The 24,375-nt window shown below is 40.9% G+C and overlaps 2 protein-coding genes across 2 annotated transcripts in view; both read right to left on the reverse strand.

Annotated features, from left to right (window-relative positions):
* rsl1d1 (ribosomal L1 domain containing 1) overlaps positions 1 to 4,440 on the reverse strand; it is a 20,403-nt gene extending 15,963 nt beyond the window's left edge. The window contains exons 1-2 of the mRNA XM_062964581.1: positions 4,252 to 4,440; positions 163 to 305 (exon numbers count right to left, since the gene is read on the reverse strand). Coding sequence (XP_062820651.1) covers positions 163 to 305; positions 4,252 to 4,440 — 332 coding nt within the window. The remainder of the gene's footprint in view (positions 1 to 162; positions 306 to 4,251) is intronic.
* A 4,741-nt stretch (positions 4,441 to 9,181) lies between these two features.
* gspt1 (G1 to S phase transition 1) overlaps positions 9,182 to 24,375 on the reverse strand; it is a 34,173-nt gene continuing 18,979 nt past the window's right edge. Inside the window, exons 7-15 of the mRNA XM_062964543.1 lie at positions 24,144 to 24,324; positions 23,087 to 23,241; positions 21,188 to 21,328; positions 20,301 to 20,394; positions 20,114 to 20,194; positions 17,045 to 17,218; positions 16,761 to 16,850; positions 15,080 to 15,248; positions 9,182 to 12,474 (exon numbers count right to left, since the gene is read on the reverse strand). Of these exons, the coding sequence (XP_062820613.1) occupies positions 12,422 to 12,474; positions 15,080 to 15,248; positions 16,761 to 16,850; positions 17,045 to 17,218; positions 20,114 to 20,194; positions 20,301 to 20,394; positions 21,188 to 21,328; positions 23,087 to 23,241; positions 24,144 to 24,324 (1,138 nt within the window). The 3' untranslated portion in view covers positions 9,182 to 12,421. The remainder of the gene's footprint in view (positions 12,475 to 15,079; positions 15,249 to 16,760; positions 16,851 to 17,044; positions 17,219 to 20,113; positions 20,195 to 20,300; positions 20,395 to 21,187; positions 21,329 to 23,086; positions 23,242 to 24,143; positions 24,325 to 24,375) is intronic.

Genomic DNA, 24,375 nt, shown 5'->3' on the forward strand with positions numbered 1-24,375 from the left:
CATCTTCTAGGCATGCCAGGAGTGGCAATTTGCAGACTTCCGGCACAATTCAAGCCAAAATACAAAACAAAACAAACAGTGTTGTCAAAGGCTTTCATGGCCAGAATGACTGGGTTGCTCTGAGTTTTCCGGGCTGTATGGACACCTTCCAGAAGCACTTACATTTTGACGACTTGCTCACGCGGCGGGATCTTCCAGACGGTAATCATCAAAAATAAATTCCGGTCCTCATTTAAAAGCAATTTCTCGGCCTTATTCTTCTTGCTCTTGCTGTGTGCAAGCAAGGCGAGGGCAGCCTTTTTGATCTGTAAAAGCAGGTGTTGTTTTTGCTGTGAAATAGGGAGCTTCTCAATGGAAAGAACTTGGAAACCTGACTCGTTTTGGACAACAACTCCCAGAGTTTCCCATCTGGCACGTCCAGTGCACAGTAATTTACCATCGCAAAGACTTTCCCGGGCTCTCAAGAGTCATCCGCCTAATTATTCTCAATAGAACCCAAGAATTGGAAGAGACCCAAAGGCTCTCCAGTCCAAGGCAGAAGGACACAATCAAAGCTCTCCCGACAGATGGTCATCCAGCCCATGCTTCAGGGCTAGGATCATAGAATCCTAGAGTTGGAACAGACCCCAAGGGCCATCACGTCCAACCCCATTCTGCCTGCAGAAAGGCACAATTAAGCCCTCCCGACAGATGGCCACACAGCCTCAGAATCCTAGAGTTGGAAGAGACCCCAAGGGACATCCAATCGAACCCCATTCTGCCTGCAGGAAAGGCACAATCAAAGCCCTCCCGACAGATGGCCACACAGCCTCTAAATCCTAGAATTGGAAGAGACCACAAGAGCCGTCCAATCGAACCCCATTCTGCCTGCAGGAAAGGCACAATCAAAGCCCTCCCGACAGATGGCCACACAGCCACAGAATCCCAGAATTGGAAGAGACCCCAAGGGACATCCAGTCAAACCACATTCTTCCTTCAGGAAATGCACAATCAAAGACCTCCTTTTTTCCCCCTGTGTCAGGAGCCACCGCAGTTGCTTCTGGAGAGAATTGGCCGTCTGCAAGGACGTTGCCCAGATATTTTGATGTTTTTACCATCCTTGTGAGAGGCTTCTCTCCTGTCCCCGCATGGAGCTGGAGCTGAGAGAGGGAGCTCATCCGCGCTCTCCCCGGGTGGAATTCGAACCTGGCAGCCTTCAGGTCAACAACCCAACCTTCAAGTCACGAGGCTTTTATCCCCTAGGCCACCGGAGGCTCCATCAAAGCCCTCCTGATAGATGGCCATCCAATCGAACCCAATCCTACCTGTAGGAAAGGCACAATCAAAGTCCTCCCGACAGATGGCCACCCAGCCTCAGAATCCTAGAGTTGGGGGAGATCCCAAGAGCCATCCAGTCCAATCCCATTCTGCCTGCAGGAAAGGCACAATTAAAGCCCTCCCGACAGATGGCCACCCAGCCTCAGAATCCTAGAGTTGGGGGAGATCCCAAGGGTCATCCAGTCCAATCCCATTCTGCCTGCAGGAAAGGCACAATTAAAGCCCTCCCGACAGATGGCCACCCAGCCTCAGAATCCTAGAGTTGGGGGAGATCCCAAGGGTCATCCAGTCCAATCCCATTCTGCCTGCAGGAAAGGCACAATTAAAGCCCTCCCGACAGATGGCCACCCAGCCTCAGAATCCTAGAGTTGGGGGAGATCCCAAGAGCCATCCAGTCCAATCCCATTCTGCCTGCAGGAAAGGCACAATTAAAGCCCTCCCGACAGATGGCCACCCAGCCTCAGAATCCTAGAGTTGGGGGAGATCCCAAGGGTCATCCAGTCCAATCCCATTCTGCCTGCAGGAAAGGCACAATTAAAGCCCTCCCGACAGATGGCCACCCAGCCTCAGAATCCTAGAGTTGGGGGAGATCCCAAGGGTCATCCAGTCCAATCCCATTCTGCCTGCAGGAAAGGCACAATTAAAGCCCTCCCGACAGATGGCCACCCAGCCTCAGAATCCTAGAGTTGGGGGAGATCCCAAGGGTCATCCAGTCCAATCCCATTCTGCCTGCAGGAAAGGCACAATTAAAGCCCTCCCGACAGATGGCCACCCAGCCTCAGAATCCTAGAGTTGGGGGAGATCCCAAGGGTCATCCAGTCCAATCCCATTCTGCCTGCAGGAAAGGCACAATTAAAGCCCTCCCGACAGATGGCCACCCAGCCTCAGAATCCTAGAGTTGGGGGAGATCCCAAGGGTCATCCAGTCCAATCCCATTCTGCCTGCAGGAAAGGCACAATTAAAGCCCTCCCGACAGATGGCCACCCAGCCTCAGAATCCTAGAGTTGGGGGAGATCCCAAGGGTCATCCAGTCCAATCCCATTCTGCCTGCAGGAAAGGCACAATTAAAGCCCTCCCGACAGATGGCCACCCAGCCTCAGAATCCTAGAGTTGGGGGAGATCCCAAGGGTCATCCAGTCCAATCCCATTCTGCCTGCAGGAAAGGCACAATTAAAGCCCTCCCGACAGATGGCCACCCAGCCTCAGAATCCTAGAGTTGGGGGAGATCCCAAGGGTCATCCAGTCCAATCCCATTCTGCCTGCAGGAAAGGCACAATTAAAGCCCTCCCGACAGATGGCCACCCAGCCTCAGAATCCTAGAGTTGGGGGAGATCCCAAGGGTCATCCAGTCCAATCCCATTCTGCCTGCAGGAAAGGCACAATTAAAGCCCTCCCGACAGATGGCCACCCAGCCTCAGAATCCTAGAGTTGGGGGAGATCCCAAGGGTCATCCAGTCCAATCCCATTCTGCCTGCAGGAAAGGCACAATTAAAGCCCTCCCGACAGACGGCCACCCAGCCTCAGAATCCTAGAGTTGGGGGAGATCCCAAGGGTCATCCAGTCCAATCCCATTCTGCCTGCAGGAAAGGCACAATTAAAGCCCTCCCGACAGATGGCCACCGAGCCTCAGAATCCTAGAGTTGGGGGAGATCCCAAGGGTCATCCAGTCCAATCCCATTCTGCCTGCAGGAAAGGCACAATTAAAGCCCTCCCGACAGATGGCCACCCAGCCTCAGAATCCTAGAGTTGGGGGAGATCCCAAGAGCCATCCAGTCCAATCCCATTCTGCCTGCAGGAAAGGCACAATTAAAGCCCTCCCGACAGATGGCCACCGAGCCTCAGAATCCTAGAGTTGGGGGAGATCCCAAGGGTCATCCAGTCCAATCCCATTCTGCCTGCAGGAAAGGCACAATTAAAGCCCTCCCGACAGATGGCCACCGAGCCTCAGAATCCTAGAGTTGGGGGAGATCCCAAGGGTCATCCAGTCCAATCCCATTCTGCCTGCAGGAAAGGCACAATTAAAGCCCTCCCGACAGATGGCCACCGAGCCTCAGAATCCTAGAGTTGGGGGAGATCCCAAGGGTCATCCAGTCCAATCCCATTCTGCCTGCAGGAAAGGCACAATTAAAGCCCTCCCGACAGATGGCCACCGAGCCTCAGAATCCTAGAGTTGGGGGAGATCCCAAGGGTCATCCAGTCCAATCCCATTCTGCCTGCAGGAAAGGCACAATTAAAGCCCTCCCGACAGATGGCCACCGAGCCTCAGAATCCTAGAGTTGGGGGAGATCCCAAGGGTCATCCAGTCCAATCCCATTCTGCCTGCAGGAAAGGCACAATTAAAGCCCTCCCGACAGATGGCCACCGAGCCTCAGAATCCTAGAGTTGGGGGAGATCCCAAGGGTCATCCAGTCCAATCCCATTCTGCCTGCAGGAAAGGCACAATTAAAGCCCTCCCGACAGATGGCCACCGAGCCTCAGAATCCTAGAGTTGGGGGAGATCCCAAGGGTCATCCAGTCCAATCCCATTCTGCCTGCAGGAAAGGCACAATTAAAGCCCTCCCGACAGACGGCCACCCAGCCTCAGAATCCTAGAGTTGGAGGAGATCCCAAGGGTCATCCAGTCCTATTCTGCCTGCAGAAAGGCACAATCGAAGACCTCCCGACAGATGGCCACCCAGCCTCAGAATCCTAGAGTTGGAGGAGATCCCAAGGGTCATCCAGTCCTATTCTGCCTGCAGAAAGGCACAATCGAAGACCTCCCGACAGATGGCCATCCGGCCCATGCTTCAGGGCTAGGATCATAGAATCCTAGAGTTGGAAGAGACCCCAAGGGCCATCTAATCGAACCCCGTTGTGCCTGCAGGAAAGGCTCAACCGAAGCCCTCCCGACAGATGCCCGCCCAGCCTCAGATCCAGGCAACTTCTCCACCTCACCTGCTGGGGATCCGGCTGATGCGCCATGCCTGCCTGCCTGCCACGTGCCTTGGTGAAGGGGAGCGGAAGTCGCCCTCTATTGACGTCACCGGGAGGGACCGCCTCTCTAGGACTCCTCCCGGAAGAGGGAGCTGAATCAGAGAGCTCTCTTTGCTTGATTGACGGGAGTGACCGAACATTCAACTTCATGACGTCCCGAGCTCAACCCATTCCTTCCTTCCTTCCTTCCCTTGTGTTTGGGATCTCATCCTATAGCTCACCTTATTGACGCTGTCACTCCCTGGGTTTTGTTCCTGGGCTTTAAATGCCATTTCCTAATTGGTTCTAGATTACAAAACATGGGAAAAGTTTATTAAACTGCCAAAACTTTGTTTCTGCAGGAGGGGCATCATCCTCCAGCACATTTTATAATATAATATAATATAATATTATATTACACTATTATAATTGTGTATTATATATTACATGTAATATTATATATTACATGCAGTATAGTGGGATAGTTCAATATAGCAATAATAATAATAATACACTATTATAATTATATATTACATGTAATACTATTAATAATATTGCAGTATAGTGGGATAGTACAATATAGCAATAATAATAATAATACACTATTATTATATATTACATGTAATACTATTAAAAATATGGCAGTATAGTGGGATAGTACAATATAGAAATAATAATAATAATAATAATAATACACTATTATAATTATATATTACATGTAATACTATTAAAAATATGGCAGTATAGTGGGATAGTACAATATAGCAATAATAATAATAATACACTATTATAATTATATATTACATGTAATACTATTTAAACTATGGCAGTATAGTGGGATAGTACAATATAGAAATAATAATAATAATAATAATAATACACTATTATAATTATATATTACATGTAATACTATTAAAAATATGGCAGTATAGTGGGATGGTACAATATAGCAATAATAATAATAACACAATATTATAATTATATATTATATATTACATGTAATATTACTAATAATATTGCAGTATAGTGGGATAGTACAATATAGTATTAATAATAATAATAATACACTATTATAATTATATATTATATATTACATGTAATATTACTAATAATATTGCAGTATAGTGGTAGGGTACAATATAGTATTAATAATAATAATAATAATAATAATAATAATAATAATAATACATTATTATTATTATATATTATATATTACATGTAATATTACTAATAATATTGCAGTATATATTACATGTAATATTACTAATAATATTGCAGTATAGTGGGATAGTACAATATAGCAATAATAATAATAATAATAATACACTATTATAATTGTATATTATATATTAGATGTAATACTATTAATAATATTGCAGTATAGCGGGATAGCACAATATAGCAATATATAGCAATAATAATGATACACTATTATAATTGTATGTTACATATTACATGTAATACTATTAATAATATAGTAGAGTCTCACTTATCCAACGTTCTGGATTATCCAACGCATTTTTGTAGTCAATATTGCTGCTAAATTTGTAAATACAGTAATTACTACATAGCATTACTGTGTACTGAACTACTTTTTCGGTAAAATGTATTGTATAACATGATGTTTTGGTGCTTAATTTGTAAAATCGTAACCTAATTTGATGTTTAATAGGGTTTTCCTTAATCTCTCCTTATTATCCAAGATATTCACTTATCCAATGTTCTGCCAGCCCGTTTACATTGGATAAGTGAGACTCTACTGTATTGCAGTATAGCGGGATAGTACAATATAGCAATATATAGCAATAATAATGATACACTATTATAATTGTATATTATATATGTAATACTATTAATAATATTGCAGTATAGTGGGATAGTACAATATAGCAATATATAGCAATAATAATGATACACTATTATAATTGTATATTATATATGTAATACTATTAATAATATTGCAGTATAGCGGGATAGTACAATATAGCAATATATAGCAATAATAATGATACACTATTATAATTGTATATTATATATGTAATACTATTAATAATATTGCAGTATAATGGGATAGTACAATATAGCAATATTAATAATACACTATTATAATTGTATATTATATATTACATGTAATACTACTTATAATATTGCAGTATAGTGTTATAGTACAATATGGCTTTTGATTTTGTGATACGAAATCCAGCATATACATCTCGTTCTCTGTGTCATACTATGTCTTTGTGTCAATAATAATAATAATAATACTTTATTTTTCTATCCCGCCACCATCTTCCTGCAGAGAAGACTTCTGTAGAGTCTTGCCACCTTCTCTTCAGCTTCTCTTCGGTCCTTGCCATCTTGATATTGTAATTAGAACGATAGGATTGGAAGACGGCCATCCAGCCGAGCCTCCTGCCTAGGATACACATATCAAAGCCCTCCTGACAGATGGCCATCCAGGCTCTGACCCCTCTCTACCTTACATTAGTTTATTATGGAACAGGCATGGGTAAACTTTGGCCCTCCATGCAGGTGTTTTGGACTTCAACTCCCATAATCCCTAACAGCCTCAGGCCCTTTCCTTTTCCCGCTTAGCCGCTTAAGTGTGTGGTGTGGGAGAGGTTAGACATTTGATTGGACTGAGCATGTTCAGACACAGAACTCCATTTTGTAGTCAGTCGGCTTTACAACTCAGTGGAGTAAGTGTGTGGTGTGGGAGGCGTTAGACATTTGATTGTACTGAACATGTTCAGACACAGAACTCCATTTTGTAGTCAGTCGGTTTTACACCTCAGTGGAGTAAGTGTGTGGTGTGGGAGGTGTTATAGACATTTGATTGTACTGAACATGTTCAGACACAGAACTCCATTTTGTAGTCAGTCGGCTTTATACCTCAGTGGAGTAAGTGTGTGGTGTGGGAGGCGTTATAGACATTTGATTGTACTGAGCATGTTCAGACACAGAACTCCATTTTGTAGTCAGTCGGTTTTACACCTCTGGAGTAAGTGTGTGGTGTGGGAGGCGTTATAGACATTTGATGGTACTGAGCATGTTCAGACACAGAACTCCATTTTGTAGTCAGTCGGTTTTACACCTCTGGAGTAAGTGTGTGGTGTGGGAGGCGTTATAGACATTTGATTGTACTGAACATGTTCAGACTCAGAACTCCATTTTGTAGTCAGTCGGTTTTACACCTCAGTGAGGTAAGTGTGTGGTGTGGGAGGCGTTAGACATTTGATTGTACTGAACATGTTCAGACACAGAACTCCATTTTGTAGTCAATCGGCTTTACACCTCAGTGGAGTAAGTGTGTGGTGTGGGAGGCGTTATAGACATTTGATTGTACTGAGCATGTTCAGACACAGAACTCCATTTTGTAGTCAGTCGGCTTTACACCTCAGTGGAGTAAGTGTGTGGTTTGGGAGGCGTTATAGACATTTGATTGTACTGAGCATGTTCAGACACAGAACTCCATTTTGTAGTCAGTCGGTTTTACACCTCTGGAGTAAGTGTGTGGTGTGGGAGGCGTTATAGACATTTGATTGTACTGAGCATGTTCAGACACAGAACTCCATTTTGTAGTCAGTCGGTTTTACACCTCTGGAGTAAGTGTGTGGTGTGGGAGGCGTTATAGACATTTGATTGTACTGAACATGTTCAGACTCAGAACTCCATTTTGTAGTCAGTCGGTTTTACACCTCAGTGGAGTAAGTGTGTGGTGTGGGAGGCGTTAGACATTTGATTGTACTGAACATGTTCAGACACAGAACTCCATTTTGTAGTCAATCGGCTTTACACCTCAGTGGAGTAAGTGTGTGGTGTGGGAGGCGTTATAGACATTTGATTGTACTGAGCATGTTCAGACACAGAACTCCATTTTGTAGTCAGTCGGCTTTACACCTCAGTGGAGTAAGTGTGTGGTTTGGGAGGCGTTATAGACATTTGATTGTACTGAGCGTGTTCAGGCTCAGAACTCCATTTTGTAGTCAGTCTGATTTACACCTCCGTGGAGTAAGTGTGTGGTGTGGGAGGGGTTATAGACATTTGATTGTACTGAGCATGTTCAGACACAGAAGTCCATTTTGTAGTCAGTAGGCTTTACACCCCAGTGGAGTGTGTGGTGTGGGAGGCGTTAGACATTTGATTGTACTGAACATGTTCAGACACAGAACTCCATTTTGTAGTCAGTCGGTTTTACACCTCTGGAGTAAGTGTGTGGTGTGGGAGGCGTTATAGACATTTGATTGTAATGAGCATGTTCAGACACAGAACTCCATTTTGTAGTCAGTAGGCTTTACACCTCAGTGGAGTAAGTGTGTGGTGTGGGAGAGGTTAGACATTTGATTGGACTGAGCATGTTCAGACACAAAACTCCATTTTGTAGTCAATCGGCTTTACACCTCAGTGGAGTAAGTGTGTGGTGTGGGAGGCGTTATAGACATTTGATTGTACTGAACATGTTCAGACACAGAACTCCATTTTGTAGTCAGTCTGATTTACACCTCCGTGGAGTAAGTGTGTGGTGTGGGAGGCGTTATAGACATTTGATTGTACTGAGCATGTTCAGACACAGAAGTCCATTTTGTAGTCAATCGGTTTTACACCTCAGTGGAGTAAGTGTGTGGTGTGGGAGGTGTTATAAACATTTGATTGTACTGAGCATGTTCAGACACAGAACTCCATTTTGTAGTCAGTAGGCTTTACACCCCAGTGGAGGTGGATGCATGTCACTTAAGCGGCTGAGGGGGAAAAGGAAAGGGCCTGAGGCTGTTAGGAATGCTGGGAGTTGAAGTCCAAAACACCTGGAGGGCCAAAGTTTGCCCTTGCCTGTTATAGAAGATAATCGTTGATTGTGTGACCATTGCTTAAAAAACATTTTGTCCTTCCCAGAAGAAAATAAAAGGCAGAAATATGCAGACATAATAAAATTTATTTAATTTTTTTTCATGCATTACGGTAGCTACAAGTGTAGTCATATGAAACTGAAGGACAATCGCTTCGTCCATACAATGTAGCCTTACGTAAAATGGATGGGAATTCCATGATTACAAATAAACAATGAGGGGAGGGGAAGAAACATTTCAAATTCAGAGTTGAATAAAACGGACTGTAGACTTCGGGGAATGAGCATATTATTACGCTTCGAAACATACAAAGGTTAAAAAGGTATCGTCGAAGAAGCACATCTTGGACCTTCTCGGAAACCAGCCTTCTATACGAACCTAATGAAGCACACGAGCATCATTGCACATCACTCACTTTCTGCTTTCCCCCCAGTTTTACAATGGCACGGATCCCACATGCAGCCAACACACACATATATCAATTTAGTACATGTTCCAGAAGCATTCTCTCCTGACGTTTCAACCACAGCTATGGCAAGCATACTCAGAAGTTGTGAGGTGTTGGAAACTAGGCAAGTGGGGTTTATATATATATATATATAAAACTAGCTGTGCCCGGCCACGCGTTGCTGTGGCTAGGACTTAATTTTACTTTTCTTTTTGTTGTATGAACCTAGAGGCATGGATGAGAGGTTGTGCTGTCAATTTTCGAGGTTGTGGGGCGTTCAGTTTAGTTGTTTTGTCCGGTGCCGTGATCCCATTACCCTTTTATATATATATATAGATATTGTACTATACGACTATATTGCAATATTATTAGTAATATTACATGTAATATAAATATACAATTATAATAGTGTATTATTATTATTATTACATGGTATTACATCATAATATTATTATCAAGGTGGGAGAAAGAACTGTTGTCTGTTGGGAGGCAAGTGTGAATGGTTGCAAGTGGTCGGCTTCATTAGTATTAAATGGCCTTGCAGCTTCAAAGCCTGGCTGCTTTCTGCTTGGGGGCATCCTTTGTTGGGAGGTGTTACAAACCCACACATCCTCTGAGGATGCCTGCCATAGATGTGGTTTGAAATGTCAGGAGAGAATGCTTCTGGAACATGGCCAGACAGCCCAGAAAACTCACAGCAACCCAGTGATGCCAGACATGAAAGCCTTCAACACACTTTTGCTTTCCTTTCCTTTAGTTCAGATGTCTTCGTCTGAATTGCAACGAGCAAACTTTTACGACTAAACTGCATCAATCCAGTAAAACTGCATCAAGTTTCTGCTCAATTCAAATCTTGGGCTCAATTCAAATCTCTTAAAGGAAAACAAACACAGATTATCCAGTTTTTCAAATTAAAGGCAGAACAAAAAAGTAACTTTGATCATCAACTGATAATTGAAGCCCAGTTGAGACTGAATATTGTATTCCAGTATTATTGCACAAGTTGCCACATAACAGTCCTAGTAAGTTTGTTGGCCTTAATCATATATATATATATATGATGAAGCAGTATGGCCATATCCTGAAGCATTCTCTCCTGATGTTTCACCCACATCTATGGTAGGCATCCTCAGAGGTTGTGAGGTCTGTTGGAAACGAGGCAAGTGGGGTTGATATATCTCTGAAAAATCCCGGTTGGGAGAAAGAACTCTTGTATGTTGGGAGTCCAGTGTGAATGTTGCCATTGGCCAGATTGATTAGCATTGAATAGCCTTACAGCTCCAAAGCCTGGCTGCTTCCTGCCTGGGTGGGTGGGGAATCCTTTGTTGGGAGGTCTTACCCGGCCCCGATTGTTTCCTGTCTCGAATTCCCGTTTTCTGAGTGTTGCTCTTTATTTACTTAAGAAAGGATCCCCCCCCCAGGCAGGAAGCAGCCAGGATTTGAAGCTGAAAGGCTATTCAGTGCTAACCAAGGTTGTCAATAGCAACATTCACACTTGCCTCCAACAAACAAGAGTTCTTTCTTTCTCCCACCCTGGACATTATTCCACAGGTATATAAACCCCACTTGCCTAGTTTCCAACAGACCTCACAACCTCGGAGGATGCCTGCCACAGAGGTGGGCAAAACGTCAGGAGAGAATGCTTCTGGAACACGGCCAAACAGCCCGGAAAACTCACAGCAACCCAGTGATTCTGGCCATGAAAGTCTTTGACAACACACACACACACACACACACACATATATACACACGTACACACATATACATACAGTAGAATCTCACTTATCCAACGTTCTGGATTATCCAACGCATTTTTGTAGTCAATGTTTTCAAAACATGATATTTTGGTGCTAAATTTGTAAATACAGTAATTACTACATAGCATTACTGCATATTGAACTACTTTTTCTGTCAAATTTGTTGTACAGCATGATGTTTTGGGACTTAATTTGTAAAATCATTACCTAATTTGATGTTTAATAGGCTTTTCCTTAATCTCTCCTTATTATCCAACATATTCCCTTATCCAACGTTTATGTTGGATAAGTGAGACTCTACTGTATACATATATATGTGTGTGTGTGTGTGTTTATATATATATGCAAAGACAGAGAGAGAAAACAAACAAACACTAATTAAATAGTACCATATTTGCATGAGCATATTAAGATTTTTTTCCAAACCAATGTTAGAAAATGGAAGAAGAGAGTTTATCGAGTACACATTTTTGTCAGCGATCTAATTGCTTTATTTAAAACTTGCCTGACGAGACAGCAAAGTAGAGAATTTTAGAAAAAGTCTTAAAGGAATGGAGTATTCGGATTACTTGGCAAGCTTAAAAGCTAATCCAAACAGCTGTTACATCTGGATAAGAAAAAAAATTAATTCAACAGCAATTAAGATACCAAAAACATTTGAAATTTGAATAGTTTATTAACAAGGTAATTGTCTTTTATAACATGTGCACGCACACTCACACACTGAATGATCTGTCTTGAAAAATCTTTTCGATAGGCGGGGGGAGGAGAATTAAACGTAAATTCTATTGGTATTTTTTTTTCTTCATAATTCTAGGCAAATATGTCCACATCTCTTATAAAGCTATTGCCAAATCTTTCCAGGGAAACGGGTTCGAGGGAGGGGACGGGGAGGACTCAATCGTGGCATAGCAGAGCTCTCAATATGAGAAAGCTGACGCAAATGTGGACCTTTGCTATGAAAAGTTTAATCTTTGCAAAAACATAAGGGAGGAGGTTATAAATGTGGAGAAAATAAGAAGGCGACGTGAAGTAGGCTTCTGCAGAGTCATTTTGTTTTGTTTTTCCTCACAGTATCGGAGCAGGCTTTGTCCAAACAACGCTTAGTCCTTCTCGGGAACCAATTTCAGAACTTTCCCAATTGCAATGGTCTTACCTACCGAAAATACAAAACAAAACAAAAACACAGCCATTAGGAAACGCTTAGCAAAATATGTAAGTTGCAAGGGACGTGGCTGTTTGCTGCCACCAAATTATATGATTTACTAGCTGTGCCCAGCCACGCGTTGTTGTGACAAAGTGTGGTGGTATAGAAAATAAAGTATTGATGAATTGGTAGTAATTAGTATATGTTATTTCCTAAATTTATTTATTTATTTACAGTATTTATATTCCGCCCTTCTTTCTCACCCCGAAGGGGACTCAGGGCGGATTACAATGAACACATATATGGCAAACATTCAATGCCAACAGACAAACAACATTCAGTTTTAGACAGACACAGAGGCATTTTTAACATCTTTCCAGCTTCACGATTCCGGCCACAGGGGGAGCTGTTGCTTCACCGTCCACTGGTGGCTGTTCTTCCTCATTCTTTTCCTCGTGAGCAGTTTTATGGTGTTGTAGATTAGTTAAATTAGCCTCCCGCATAAAGCGTACCTAAATTTTCCCTACTTGACAGATGCAACTGTCTTTCGGGGCTGCTAGGTCAACAGCAAGCCGGGGCTATTTTTTTTTTTTTCATGGTCGGAGCCTTAACCCGACCCGGGCTTTGAACTCATGACCTCTCGGTCAGTAGTGATTTATAGCAGCTGGTTACTAGCCAGCTGCGCCACAGCCCGGCCCCTTGTGAATATACAATATTTCTGTTTTTTTTGTCTGTTAGAGGCAAGTATGCATACTGCAATTAGCCAGAATGATTAGCATGTAATAGCCTTTCAGCTTCAAAGTCTGGCTGCTTCCTCCCTGGGGGGGAACTTTTTGTTGGGAGGTGTTAGCTGGCCCCGGTTGTTTCCTGTCTGAACTCTCCTGTTTCCATAGTGTTGTTCTTTATTTACTGTCCTGATTTTAGAGATTATATTGTTCTGTTTTATTATACCATAGTATTTTTATATACAGTAGAGTCTCACTTATCCAAGCCTCACTTATCTGGATAATCCAAGCCATTTTTGTAGTCAATGTTTTCAATACATCGTGATATTTTGGTGCTAAATTCGTAAATACAGTAATTACTACATAGCATTACTGCCTATTGAACTGCTTTTTCTGTCCCCTAAGGTTTTTATTCTTAACTTCTTCTCACCCCGAGTTTTAACTCAGTGTTCATTCGGCCCGCCCTTGTTATATTGCTTTTTTGACTTTTTGTTGTATTGCACATTATTATTTATTGTATTGTTTAATTGTATTTTGTTATGTATGTGTGTGTGTGTGTGTGTATATATATATATATATATTATATATATATATATATATATATATATATATATATATATATATATAGTTATATTGTATTGTCCTGGGCACGGCCCCATGTAAGCCGCCCCGAGTCCTGATTTTAGAAATTATATTGTTCTGTTTTATTACACCATAGTATTTTTATATATTATATTTATAATCGTATATTATTTGCTTTGAACTGGATTATATGAGGCCGCTTCTACACAGCTGTATAAAATCGACACTGAACTGGATTATATGGCAGCGTGGACTCAAGATAATCCAGTTCAAAGCAGATAATATAAGATTATAAATGGGTGATATAGCTGTGTGGAAGGGCCTTGGGGCTACACTGCCATATAATCCACTTTAAATGTATTTTTATCCTTTACAATTTAGCTTGTAAATCGCCTAGAGCATCTTGGATAGAGGGCGATTAACAATTAATTAAATGATGATGATTCAAATCAGAAAATCTGTATTTTATAGGCAGTGTTCCCTGATCACCACTGTGGCTGAGGGTTTTTTTATGACATGAAGTGGGTGGGGCCTAAAGGGAGCAAGGCTTACCCTTCTGACTGGCAGCCGGGGGGAGAACAGCTCTTCCTCATCCTCTGTAATGTGGACTTTATTTTTCTTGCTTTTTTTAAATTGAAAGACATAGATTGGAGGACTATGTCTTTTGTGGCCAAATTTGGTGTGATTTGGTTCAGTGGTTTTGTTGTTTACTCCATGGGAAAAACGCACATTACATTTTTATATATATAGATTTCTTTGCCGCTACCAATTAATAATTATGTACTTTTGCTGCCACCATTTATAACCTATATGTGCCACCGCTCTCCACTGCCAGCATGCAAACAAACCCAAAGATGGAGGGAAACTCTGCCTTATACAGTGATGGTTAAATAAGCAGAGTGGCCAACTCTTTATAATGTTTCTTAGGAAGACACACAAACACTTGGAGTGAAGTAAACAGGAATATGATGTTTACTTATACTAGAAGAGAAATGATTTAAGAACAGTGAATGGTTCTTAAATTGGTTTCCTGAAAACTATTGTTCCCTCACAAAGCAATATGAACAGGCTTTTCAAACCTTAGAGACCTCTTCCCAGAGGCTCTAAGCTCAAGCACTCTACATAGAGGCTCACTACAGTTCTTAGCACCCCGAGCACTCTAAACCCTTAGAGGCTCACTACAGTTCTTAGCACCCCGAGGCAGAGAGCTCCACTAGTGAACAGTCAGGAAATTCTTCCTAATGTTCAGGTGGAATCTTCTTGCATCTCATTCATAAGTGTGGCCTCTGATTTTCAGGCGTTCTTACCCTCGTCTCTTAAGGTGAAGCGACCCATTTGCGGGAAGTCTTTAAATGTTTCAAGGCAGATCGTTCCGGCCGTTCTTAGGCGCGCAATGCAGACCTGGTCTTGTTTGACAAAACGGGGCCGGGTTTTGCTCTTCTCTCCCGATTTTTTGTCTACCAAACAGATTAAGGCCTGCAGAGGGGAGAGAGAAATGCCACGCAATGAGAGCCAATGTCGTGAAGCATCTAAGATTCTTTGGGGATGTATTACAGACAGATTGTGGTTCAAAGCCACAATGAGACATTCTGTGTTTTGCAACCTGACCGATGTCACAGAACCTTTGTGAGGAAAACGTTGAGGAGGTTATAAACATTAACTTAATTAACTTAAATGAACTTAAATAAAAATTGCCAGTTGAAACTCGAACTATCCGAGACCTACTTGCCTTTCGGAAAGCCTGCAATACCTTGCTCTTCCAACAAGCTTTCAATGGGTGAAAAACGGGGCTATGTCTGTTTTTATTGTTGTTTTTATTGTTATTTTAAAGCTAAGTGTATTGTTTTAATCTATTCCTGTAAACCGCTCCGAGCCAAACTGGGAGTAGCGGTATACAAGTCTAATAAAATAAATAAATAAATAATCTCTAACAACACCCAACAAAACCAGGCAGAATTCTATATAATAATAATAATAATAATAATAATAATAATAATAATAATAATAATAACAACAACAACAACAACAACAACATTATTTTTGTATCCCGCCTCCATCTCGTCGAAGGGACAAGCCCAAAAACAACATGAGTTAAAATCCAGATCCATAATGTAATAATAATAATAATAATAATAATAATAATACAGTAGAGTCTCACTTATCCAAGACTCGCTTATCCAAGGTTCTGGATTATCCAATGCATTTTTTTGTTCAATTTTTTCAATATATAATGATATTTTGGTGCCAAGCTTCTGCCGGCCCATTTAGCTTGGATAAGTGAGACTCTACTGTATATCTCCTTCATGAGTAGTTTTGTTTATCGCATGTTTTCTATATTCTCGCTGGCAGAGTGATTGTTTTTTTTTTATTAAAAAAAAGCAAATTACATATGCAATTCAAATCCCTTTTAAAAAATTAAGCAATTCGACATGCCACTGAAAACATTTAATGACGGTGAAGTTAATGACGATGGACAGCAAAACATGGGATGAAGAATTCATCTGTCTGATTACCATCTCACTGAACTTTTGCAACAATGGAATACCTTTTTTTCTTCCAAGAATGATTTGTATTCAGACATACAAACAAATAAAACCCATATGGATCAAATACAAAATGAAATTCCTTTATTTTTCATTATATTTTTTTCATTATATACCACAGGCAACCTATACACTATGCTTCTGGAACATGGCCATACAGCCCGGAAAACTCACAACAACCCAGTGATTCTGGCCATGAAAGCCTTCAACAATACATATCACTTTATTTCTACCTTTCTACTTTGAATACCGTATATACTTGAGTATGGCCTCCAGGTTCTGTTGCCTGACCCCATTATAAGCCAAGGGAGGCTTTTTCAGCTCAAAAAAAAAAAAAAAAGGCTAAAAAACCCGGCTTATCTTCGAGTATATACGGTAACTCTTTGCTATCAGGAAACCAATGAATCACTTTCATATAAGTGGAGGAAAGAACCTTTGTACTCACTGTGATCTCAACTTCTTCGATACATGTATGGATATGCAGCACCGCATTGTAACCTGGACAGATGATGGATTTGTGTTCAATTATCACGATCTGCAACCAGAAAGAACAGAGTAAGTCCAAGGGGAGGCTCTTCCGCGGCATTTAAATACCCAAAAAGGGAGGATAAGGGCCAAGAAGGGCGGAGGCCACATGCTTTTCCCTGCCTCTGAAAGTTCTACGGACCAAAACGTCATCCCATTTTAGCATCCGCATCGTAAGTGAAACGAGACATTTCCTACAAATACCTGAGCGTCAAAGGTGCGTCCCGAATGACACAGGTTATTAATATCGCAGAGTATAAATCCCGGGAGGATCTCCTCTTCTTCAATTCCTTTCAGTCGGATCTTCAGGTTCTCACCGGGAGCGACAGCATCCGTTTCGACATCGTCAGAAAGGATCCCAAGGACTTCCACATTGTGCTGAAGGGAAAATGAAGGACTATTTATTTATTTATTTACTAGCTGTGCCCGGCCACGCGTTGCTGTGGCAAAGTGGTGGTGGTATTGGTTAAAAATTGTTGTGTAATTGTTATTTGACGTTATTTGCATTTTTTAATTAATTTTATTGTAAGTTATCTTTTTATTTATTGTATTTTATTATTTTCTTGTATTATTTTTAGTTATTGTCTGTTATTATAGTATTTTATTGTATTAATTTTTTAGTGTTTTAATTTTTTTTTTAGCTTTTTTATTATTTTTTATTGTGTTGCTAGGAGACCAAGTTGGAGGAGCTTAGCCTTCTAACTGGCAGCAATTGGATAAAAGCAATTATTCCTCTCTCTCTAATTAGGACTTTATTTTTCTTTTCTTTTTGTTGTATCAACCTAGAGGCGTGGATGATGGGTTGTGCTATCAATTTTCGAGGTTATGGGGTGTTTACTTTTGTTGTTTTGCCCACTGCCATGATGCCATCACTCTTTTATATATATAGATTTACAGTATTTATATTCCGCCCTTCTTTCTCACCCGAAGGGGACTCAGCGCAGATCACATTACACATATAAGGCAAACATTCAATGCCTTAACATAGAACAGAGACAGAGACAAACGCAGGCTCCGAGCTGGCCTCGAACTCATGACCTCTTGGTCAGAGTGATTTGTTGCAGCTGGCTGCTCACCAGCCTGCGTCACAGCCAGGCCCTATGACATGGAACGTTCACTTAAAAGACTTCACTTATGTTGGAAATGTGGAAAGAAGATTGGCACGTTCATCCACATGTGATGAGTCTATGAGAGGATGCTATTAAATAGATTAGGACCTGTCATTCAACCTAAACTTATTGCACAACAATATTTCAGACCAGGCAAGAACTGTACAGGTCAAATTCTCCATCTGGCTGAGCATATCGAGGAAGGCTATGAGAAAGGCTGTATTACGGGAACAGTTTTTGTGAACCGTACGGCAGCCTATGACACGGTGCAACATAGAAAAATGCTGCAAAAAGTCTACCATATCACTTTGACTTGGACTTTACAAAAACTGTCCAGACCCTCCTGGAAAACTGCAGCTCTATGTGGAGTTTCAGGGCCGGAAAAGTAGATGGAGGAGGCAAAAGAATGGTTTACCCCAAGGCAGTGTTCTTGCACCGACCTTATTTAACATCTTCACGAACGATCAGCCACAACCACCACTCACAAAGAGATTTATATATGCTGATGACCTTGGCCTTACAACACAAGCAAAAGATTTTGAAACAGTTGAAAACCAACTCACTAATGCCTTGAAAAATGCGGTCGCTGTTGCCCGCTTTTGGTCTAAAACTATTTAGCTGCTTGTGATTTCCTTTATTTCATCACTTTTAATTGTATTTATTATGCAATGTTTTTGCCACGAAATAAATAAATCCACATGTGATGGGAGTGCAAAAGGATAAAAAAAAATTATGGCACAAAGTGTATAAAAATGATGAAAATTCTACAAAAACAATTAGAATTCAAACCTGAAACTTTTTTATTGGGATTTACAGATCCACATGTACACAAAAACACAGATAAACTTATATTTTATTTTACGACAGTGGCTAGAATTATATTGACACAGAGATGGAAAATTGATACTGAACAATGGATCCCTAAAGTATTGGACATTATGAACATGGATATTCTTACACAAAAAATGGCCCAGGAGTGAAAGTTCATTCATATCAATTGGGAAACTAATCAAACTGATGCTACTTGTTCTCAGAAGAACTGGAGCGTAGCCTCCATGTTCCTGAGAAGACCTATTTTCTTTCTCCTAACAAGTTCATGACTGCCAGTCACATTTTGGGGAGAAAAAAAGTGATTTCTCCATGTGAATTCAAAAGCTTTGTGCCCACCGACATTATGCTACTAATACCAACGTGGAAATCCCTGGCATCTCCTTAGTTATTATCAAAAAGCAGCAGTAAAAATTGCACCAGCTTTTCTGAGTAAAATGAGGTTGTTTATATGCCTATTTCTGTGCACGAGTGTCTTAACACCCCCAAAATATAAAAGACAGTTTAATACAGGGCTTTCCAAGCCAAGAGATACTCTACAAGCTCAACAGCAAAGAGGAACAACCCTGGCGATATTTTCATATCTGGTGATCATATAAAATTATACAAAAATTTTGGGAAATGATATTTAAAGAAATAAGAGCGATAATAAAAACAGAGATAGTGGATACACCTAAATCAGCATTATTACTTATGCAAGACAATATCCTCTCACAAGAGGAGAAAGAATTGGTTTCCAATTTGATAACTGCAGCAAAATTGCTAATAACAAAAAAAAGGAAATCCAATTAGAAGAATGGTACAGGGAAATTTGGAACATAGCAATTAATAATAAGCTGACTTGCAATATTAAAATTAATATTGAAACAAACAGATTTTTGGAAAATATAGAGAAAATGTATTGAGTATATTTTTAATGAGGGAAAGGGGTATAGGCCAGCAACAGAGACAATGAAATTTTGGACTTGTGAAACAGTATGAGTTTGGTTGGTCCTGGTGAAGGTGGCACAAAATAAGGGGAGGGGAAAAAGGTATAACAATAATAACAATAACAACAACAACAACAACAACAACAATAAATAAAATATGTATAAGTAGATAAAAGGGTGTAGTAGAGAGATATGTAGTAAAGTTGTAATGGAAAAGTCTAAAACTGATAAGAAATATGTTTAAAGATGTTTTGATTTTTTTACTGTCGGATTGTATACAACATGATATGTTTAAGATATTGTAAAATGAGAAAAACATAAACTTATACATTTTGATTGATAAATTAATAAAAAAGCTAAAAAAAACAGCAAAGAGGGACACTTCTTAAAAGGAAAACATACTGCACCTTGTTTGGCATCATCACCAATTGCTGTCCTTTGCAAATAGAGCCCGATTCCAGCTTTCCCAGAACCACCGTGCCCATGTCCTTTGCATGAAGAAACACACAGACAGGTTTTACAAACAAAATCCAATCCCCCCGACTGCTTGAGAGTAACTGAGTAATACTTTGAAGGTGGTCGTGAAGAGTGTACCTTATATTTATCCACAATTGGCAGCCTTATTGGTCCATCAACAGATCTGTTGAAGTTTGGCAAGTTATCCAGATAGGGAATAAAGGGGAGTCCACTGAAAAAAAGGGAAGAGGGATTACACTGGCATCAAAAGTCTATAGTGTATCTTTGCCTTGTTTAAAGGCACAGCGTCCTTCTGCAATGATGCCAGAGAACAGATAACATTTCTTTAGTTTGATAATGACATGTGTTTCACACCTGCAAAATTATATTAAAACACAGTAAAAACAAGTTTGTATCTCAAATGATACAGTTCTGTTAGTGCAAAGCTTCACCACTTGGGAAAGCTTTGTTTTTATGCTCATGTCAAGCCCAATATTTTGAGTCTGTGTACACAAATTCTTACGATAATAATAAGGTTAATGGTAAAGGTTTTCCCCTGACGTTAAGTCCAGTCGTGTCCGACTCTGGGGGTTGGTGCTCATCTCCATTTCTAAACCGAAGAGCCGGTATTGTCCATAGACACCTCCAAGGTCATGCAGCCGGCATGACTGCATGGAGCGCCGTTACCTTCCTACCAGAGCGGTACCTATTGATCTACTCACTTTTGCATGTTTCAGAACTGCTAGGTTGGCAGAAGCTGGGGCTAACAGCAGGTGCTCATTCCGCTCCCCAGATTATGTAACTATATAAAACCCATTACAACTTCATTATAGAAAATTAAGGGAAAGGAAAGTACACCCTGAATGTGATGATTAGCCCTTCCATTCAGACATTTTAGGCTCCTTTTTAAAATGTTTTTCTTGCTGCAAGCTTTCAATTACTGTTTAATTTTTTTTATGTGACTTTGCTGGGTGGTATGTTCTGCATCGTACAGAAAAGCTGGACATATAAAACCCAATACGTACGTATACCAAGGACAGAAGTCGGACTGCTCCTTTAGGTTTGCTCCGGTTAGCCCTGAGCAGGGCATGAAGTGGATGTCCTTCTTGGGGTTGAAGCCCACTTTTTTCAAAAATGGCACAAGTTTCTCTTTGCACTCTTCGTATCTGAAACATTTGCCAAAAAAGAAAAGAAAGGAAGAATGCTAGAATAAATGAGTATAATGACACAAATACAGAGAATAATTGGGTTCCTGCGAGTTTCCCGGGCTGTCTGGCCATGTTCCAGAAGCATTCTCTCCTGATGTTTCACCCACATTTATGGCAGGCGTCCTCAGAGGTTGTGAGGTCTGCTGGAAAATAGGTAAGTGGGGTTTATATATCTGTAGAATGCCCAGAGTGGGAGAAAGAACTCTTGTCTGTGAATGTTGCCCACCTTGATTAGCACTGAATGGCCTTGCAGCTTCAAAGCCTGGCTGCTTCCTGCAACATTCACACTTTTCTCAGTCAAGAGTTCTTTCTCCCACCCTGGACATTACTCCATAGATATATAAACCCCACTTGCCTAGTTTCTAACAGACCTCACAACCTCGGAGGATGCCTGCCACAGAGGTAGGCAAAACATCAGGAGAGAATGCTTCTGGAACATGGCCAGACAGCCCGGAAAACTCACAGCAACCCAATGATTCTGGCCATGAAAGTCTTTGACAACACACACACACACATATATATACACACAGGATGGCAGGATGCCTGCCATCGATGTGGGCGAAACGTCAGGAGAGAATGCTTCTGGAACATGGCCAGACAACCCGGAAAACTCACAGCAACCCAGTGATTCTGGCCATGAAAGTCTTTGACAACACACACACACACACACATATATATACACACAGGATGGCAGGATGCCTGCCATCGATGTGGGCGAAACGTCAGGAGAGAATGCTTCTAGAACATGACCAGACAACCCGGAAAACTCACAGCAACCCAGTGATTCTGGCCATGAAAGTCTTTAACAACACATACACACACACACATATATATACACACAGGATGGCAGGATGCCTGCCATCGATGTGGGCGAAACGCCAGGAGAGAATGCTTCTGGAACATGGCCAGACAACCCGGGAAACTCACAGCAACCCAGTGATTCTGGCCATGAAAGTCTTTGACAACACACCCACACACACACATATATATACACACAGGATGGCAGGATGCCTGCCATCGATGTGGGCGAAACGCCAGGAGAGAATGCTTCTGGAACATGGCCAGACAACCCGGGAAACTCACAACAATTTATTTATTTATTTACAACATTTATACCCCGCCCTTCTCACCCGAGGGGACTCAGGGCGGCTTAGAGAAATTGGCAGAATTTAATGCCCAAAAGTGCAATCATAAAAGCAAAACGATACATATAAATCCATTAATAATATTAACAACGCAGTGATTCAAGCCATGAAAGCCTTCGACAACACATAGAGAATAATTCTTGGCCAACCGGGAAGTAAGGAAAAGAAAAACAATAGGAGGGAGAGACGGGAGGCAATTGATAAAACTTTTTGGAATTGTAGCCTTGCTGCCTGGATCAGATAATAATAATAATAATAATAATAATAATAATAATAATAATAATAACTTTTTTCTTATATCCCGCTCCATCTCCCCGAAGGGACTCGGGGTGGTTTACATGGGGCCAAGCCCGGAACAACAATATAAAAGCAAACGCAAACAATAAAATGAATCAGACAACAATAAAACATCAAACAACAATATAAAGTCACAAAAAGATGGCACAAGAGACTTACTGAGAATTGTAGATTGCTCCTCAGAATGGGAATAACACTGTTCCCAATGCACAAAGTGTCAAAAACTCTGAAACCAGGGAGTCAATGTCTTTAAAAAGTTGTCAGAAGTACTCACCTTTCGTTGCTCCAGTTCACAGTCGGGTCATCCATTTTATTAATAAGGACTATTAAATGTTTGACTCCTGCTGTTTTGGCTAACATGGCGTGCTCTCTGGTTTGCCCTCCTTTCTCGAAGCCAGTTTCAAATTCTCCTTTTCTCGCAGATATCACCTAGTTTGAAAGGAAACCAAATCAGTCAGACGCTGAGCTACAGTATATGGTAGAGTCTCACTTATCCAACATAAATGGGCCGGCAGAACGTTGGATAAGTGAAAATGCTGGATAATAAGGAGGGATTATGTTACAAATTACGTTATGATTTTACAAATTAACCAATTAAGCATAATGTTTTACAACAAACTGTAGCTCCAAAAACGGTATGGCCGTATTGATTCAGCATACCTTCTACTGTATATTGAAAAAACTAAGCAAGGAAAACTTATATATATATCTGTGGAAGGTCCAGGGTGGGAGAAAGAAAGGACTTCTATCTGCACTTTTTGCACTTTTTTGGCCCAGTTCTTTTTTAGAGCCAACCCAGGATTTTATCATAGTATATTTATTTATTTATTTATTTTGTTTGTTTACAACATTTCTACCCCGCCCTTCTCACCCGAGGGGACTCAGGGCGGCTTACAACAACCGGCAAAATTCAATGCCAAACAGATCAATAAAACAGCAACACATTTAAAACCATTAACGACTATTCATAAAATACAACACATAAAATACATTAGTCAGCTAAAACATATAGTTACTTAAAACCACTTTTCCACGGAACCATTGCACATAAACCTAAGTTCAGACCATTTATTGCATCTTGACCTATAACTTGTTTTATTGTTGATTGATTGATTTATTGTTATGTTTTTATATTGTTTGTGACCTGGGCTTGGCCCCATGTAAGCCGCCCCGAGTCCCTTCGGAGAGATGGGGCGGGGTATAAAAATAAAATTATTATTATTATTATTATTATTATTATTATTATTATTATTATTATACCTTACTGTGCGTTATCTGACACATTTGAAGTGATACTTTGAAAACAAGGGAATGAACGAGCCATTCCTTACCAACACGGCTAGATCAGCTTGAGAAGCTCCACCAATCATATTTGGGACGAAACTCTTGTGACCTGGAGCATCCAAAATAGTGAAGTGTTTCTTCTCCGTTTCAAAATAGGCTCGGCCCACTTCCACCGTTTTACCTTTGTCCCGTTCTTCCTGATTTGTGTCTAAGGCCCACGAGAGATACCTACCCACAAAACAAAGAGCACATGGGCATCTCTAAATGAATACATACATA

This window comes from Anolis carolinensis, unplaced genomic scaffold, assembly GCF_035594765.1.
Source record: "Anolis carolinensis isolate JA03-04 unplaced genomic scaffold, rAnoCar3.1.pri scaffold_13, whole genome shotgun sequence".
Lineage (NCBI taxonomy): Eukaryota > Metazoa > Chordata > Lepidosauria > Squamata > Dactyloidae > Anolis > Anolis carolinensis.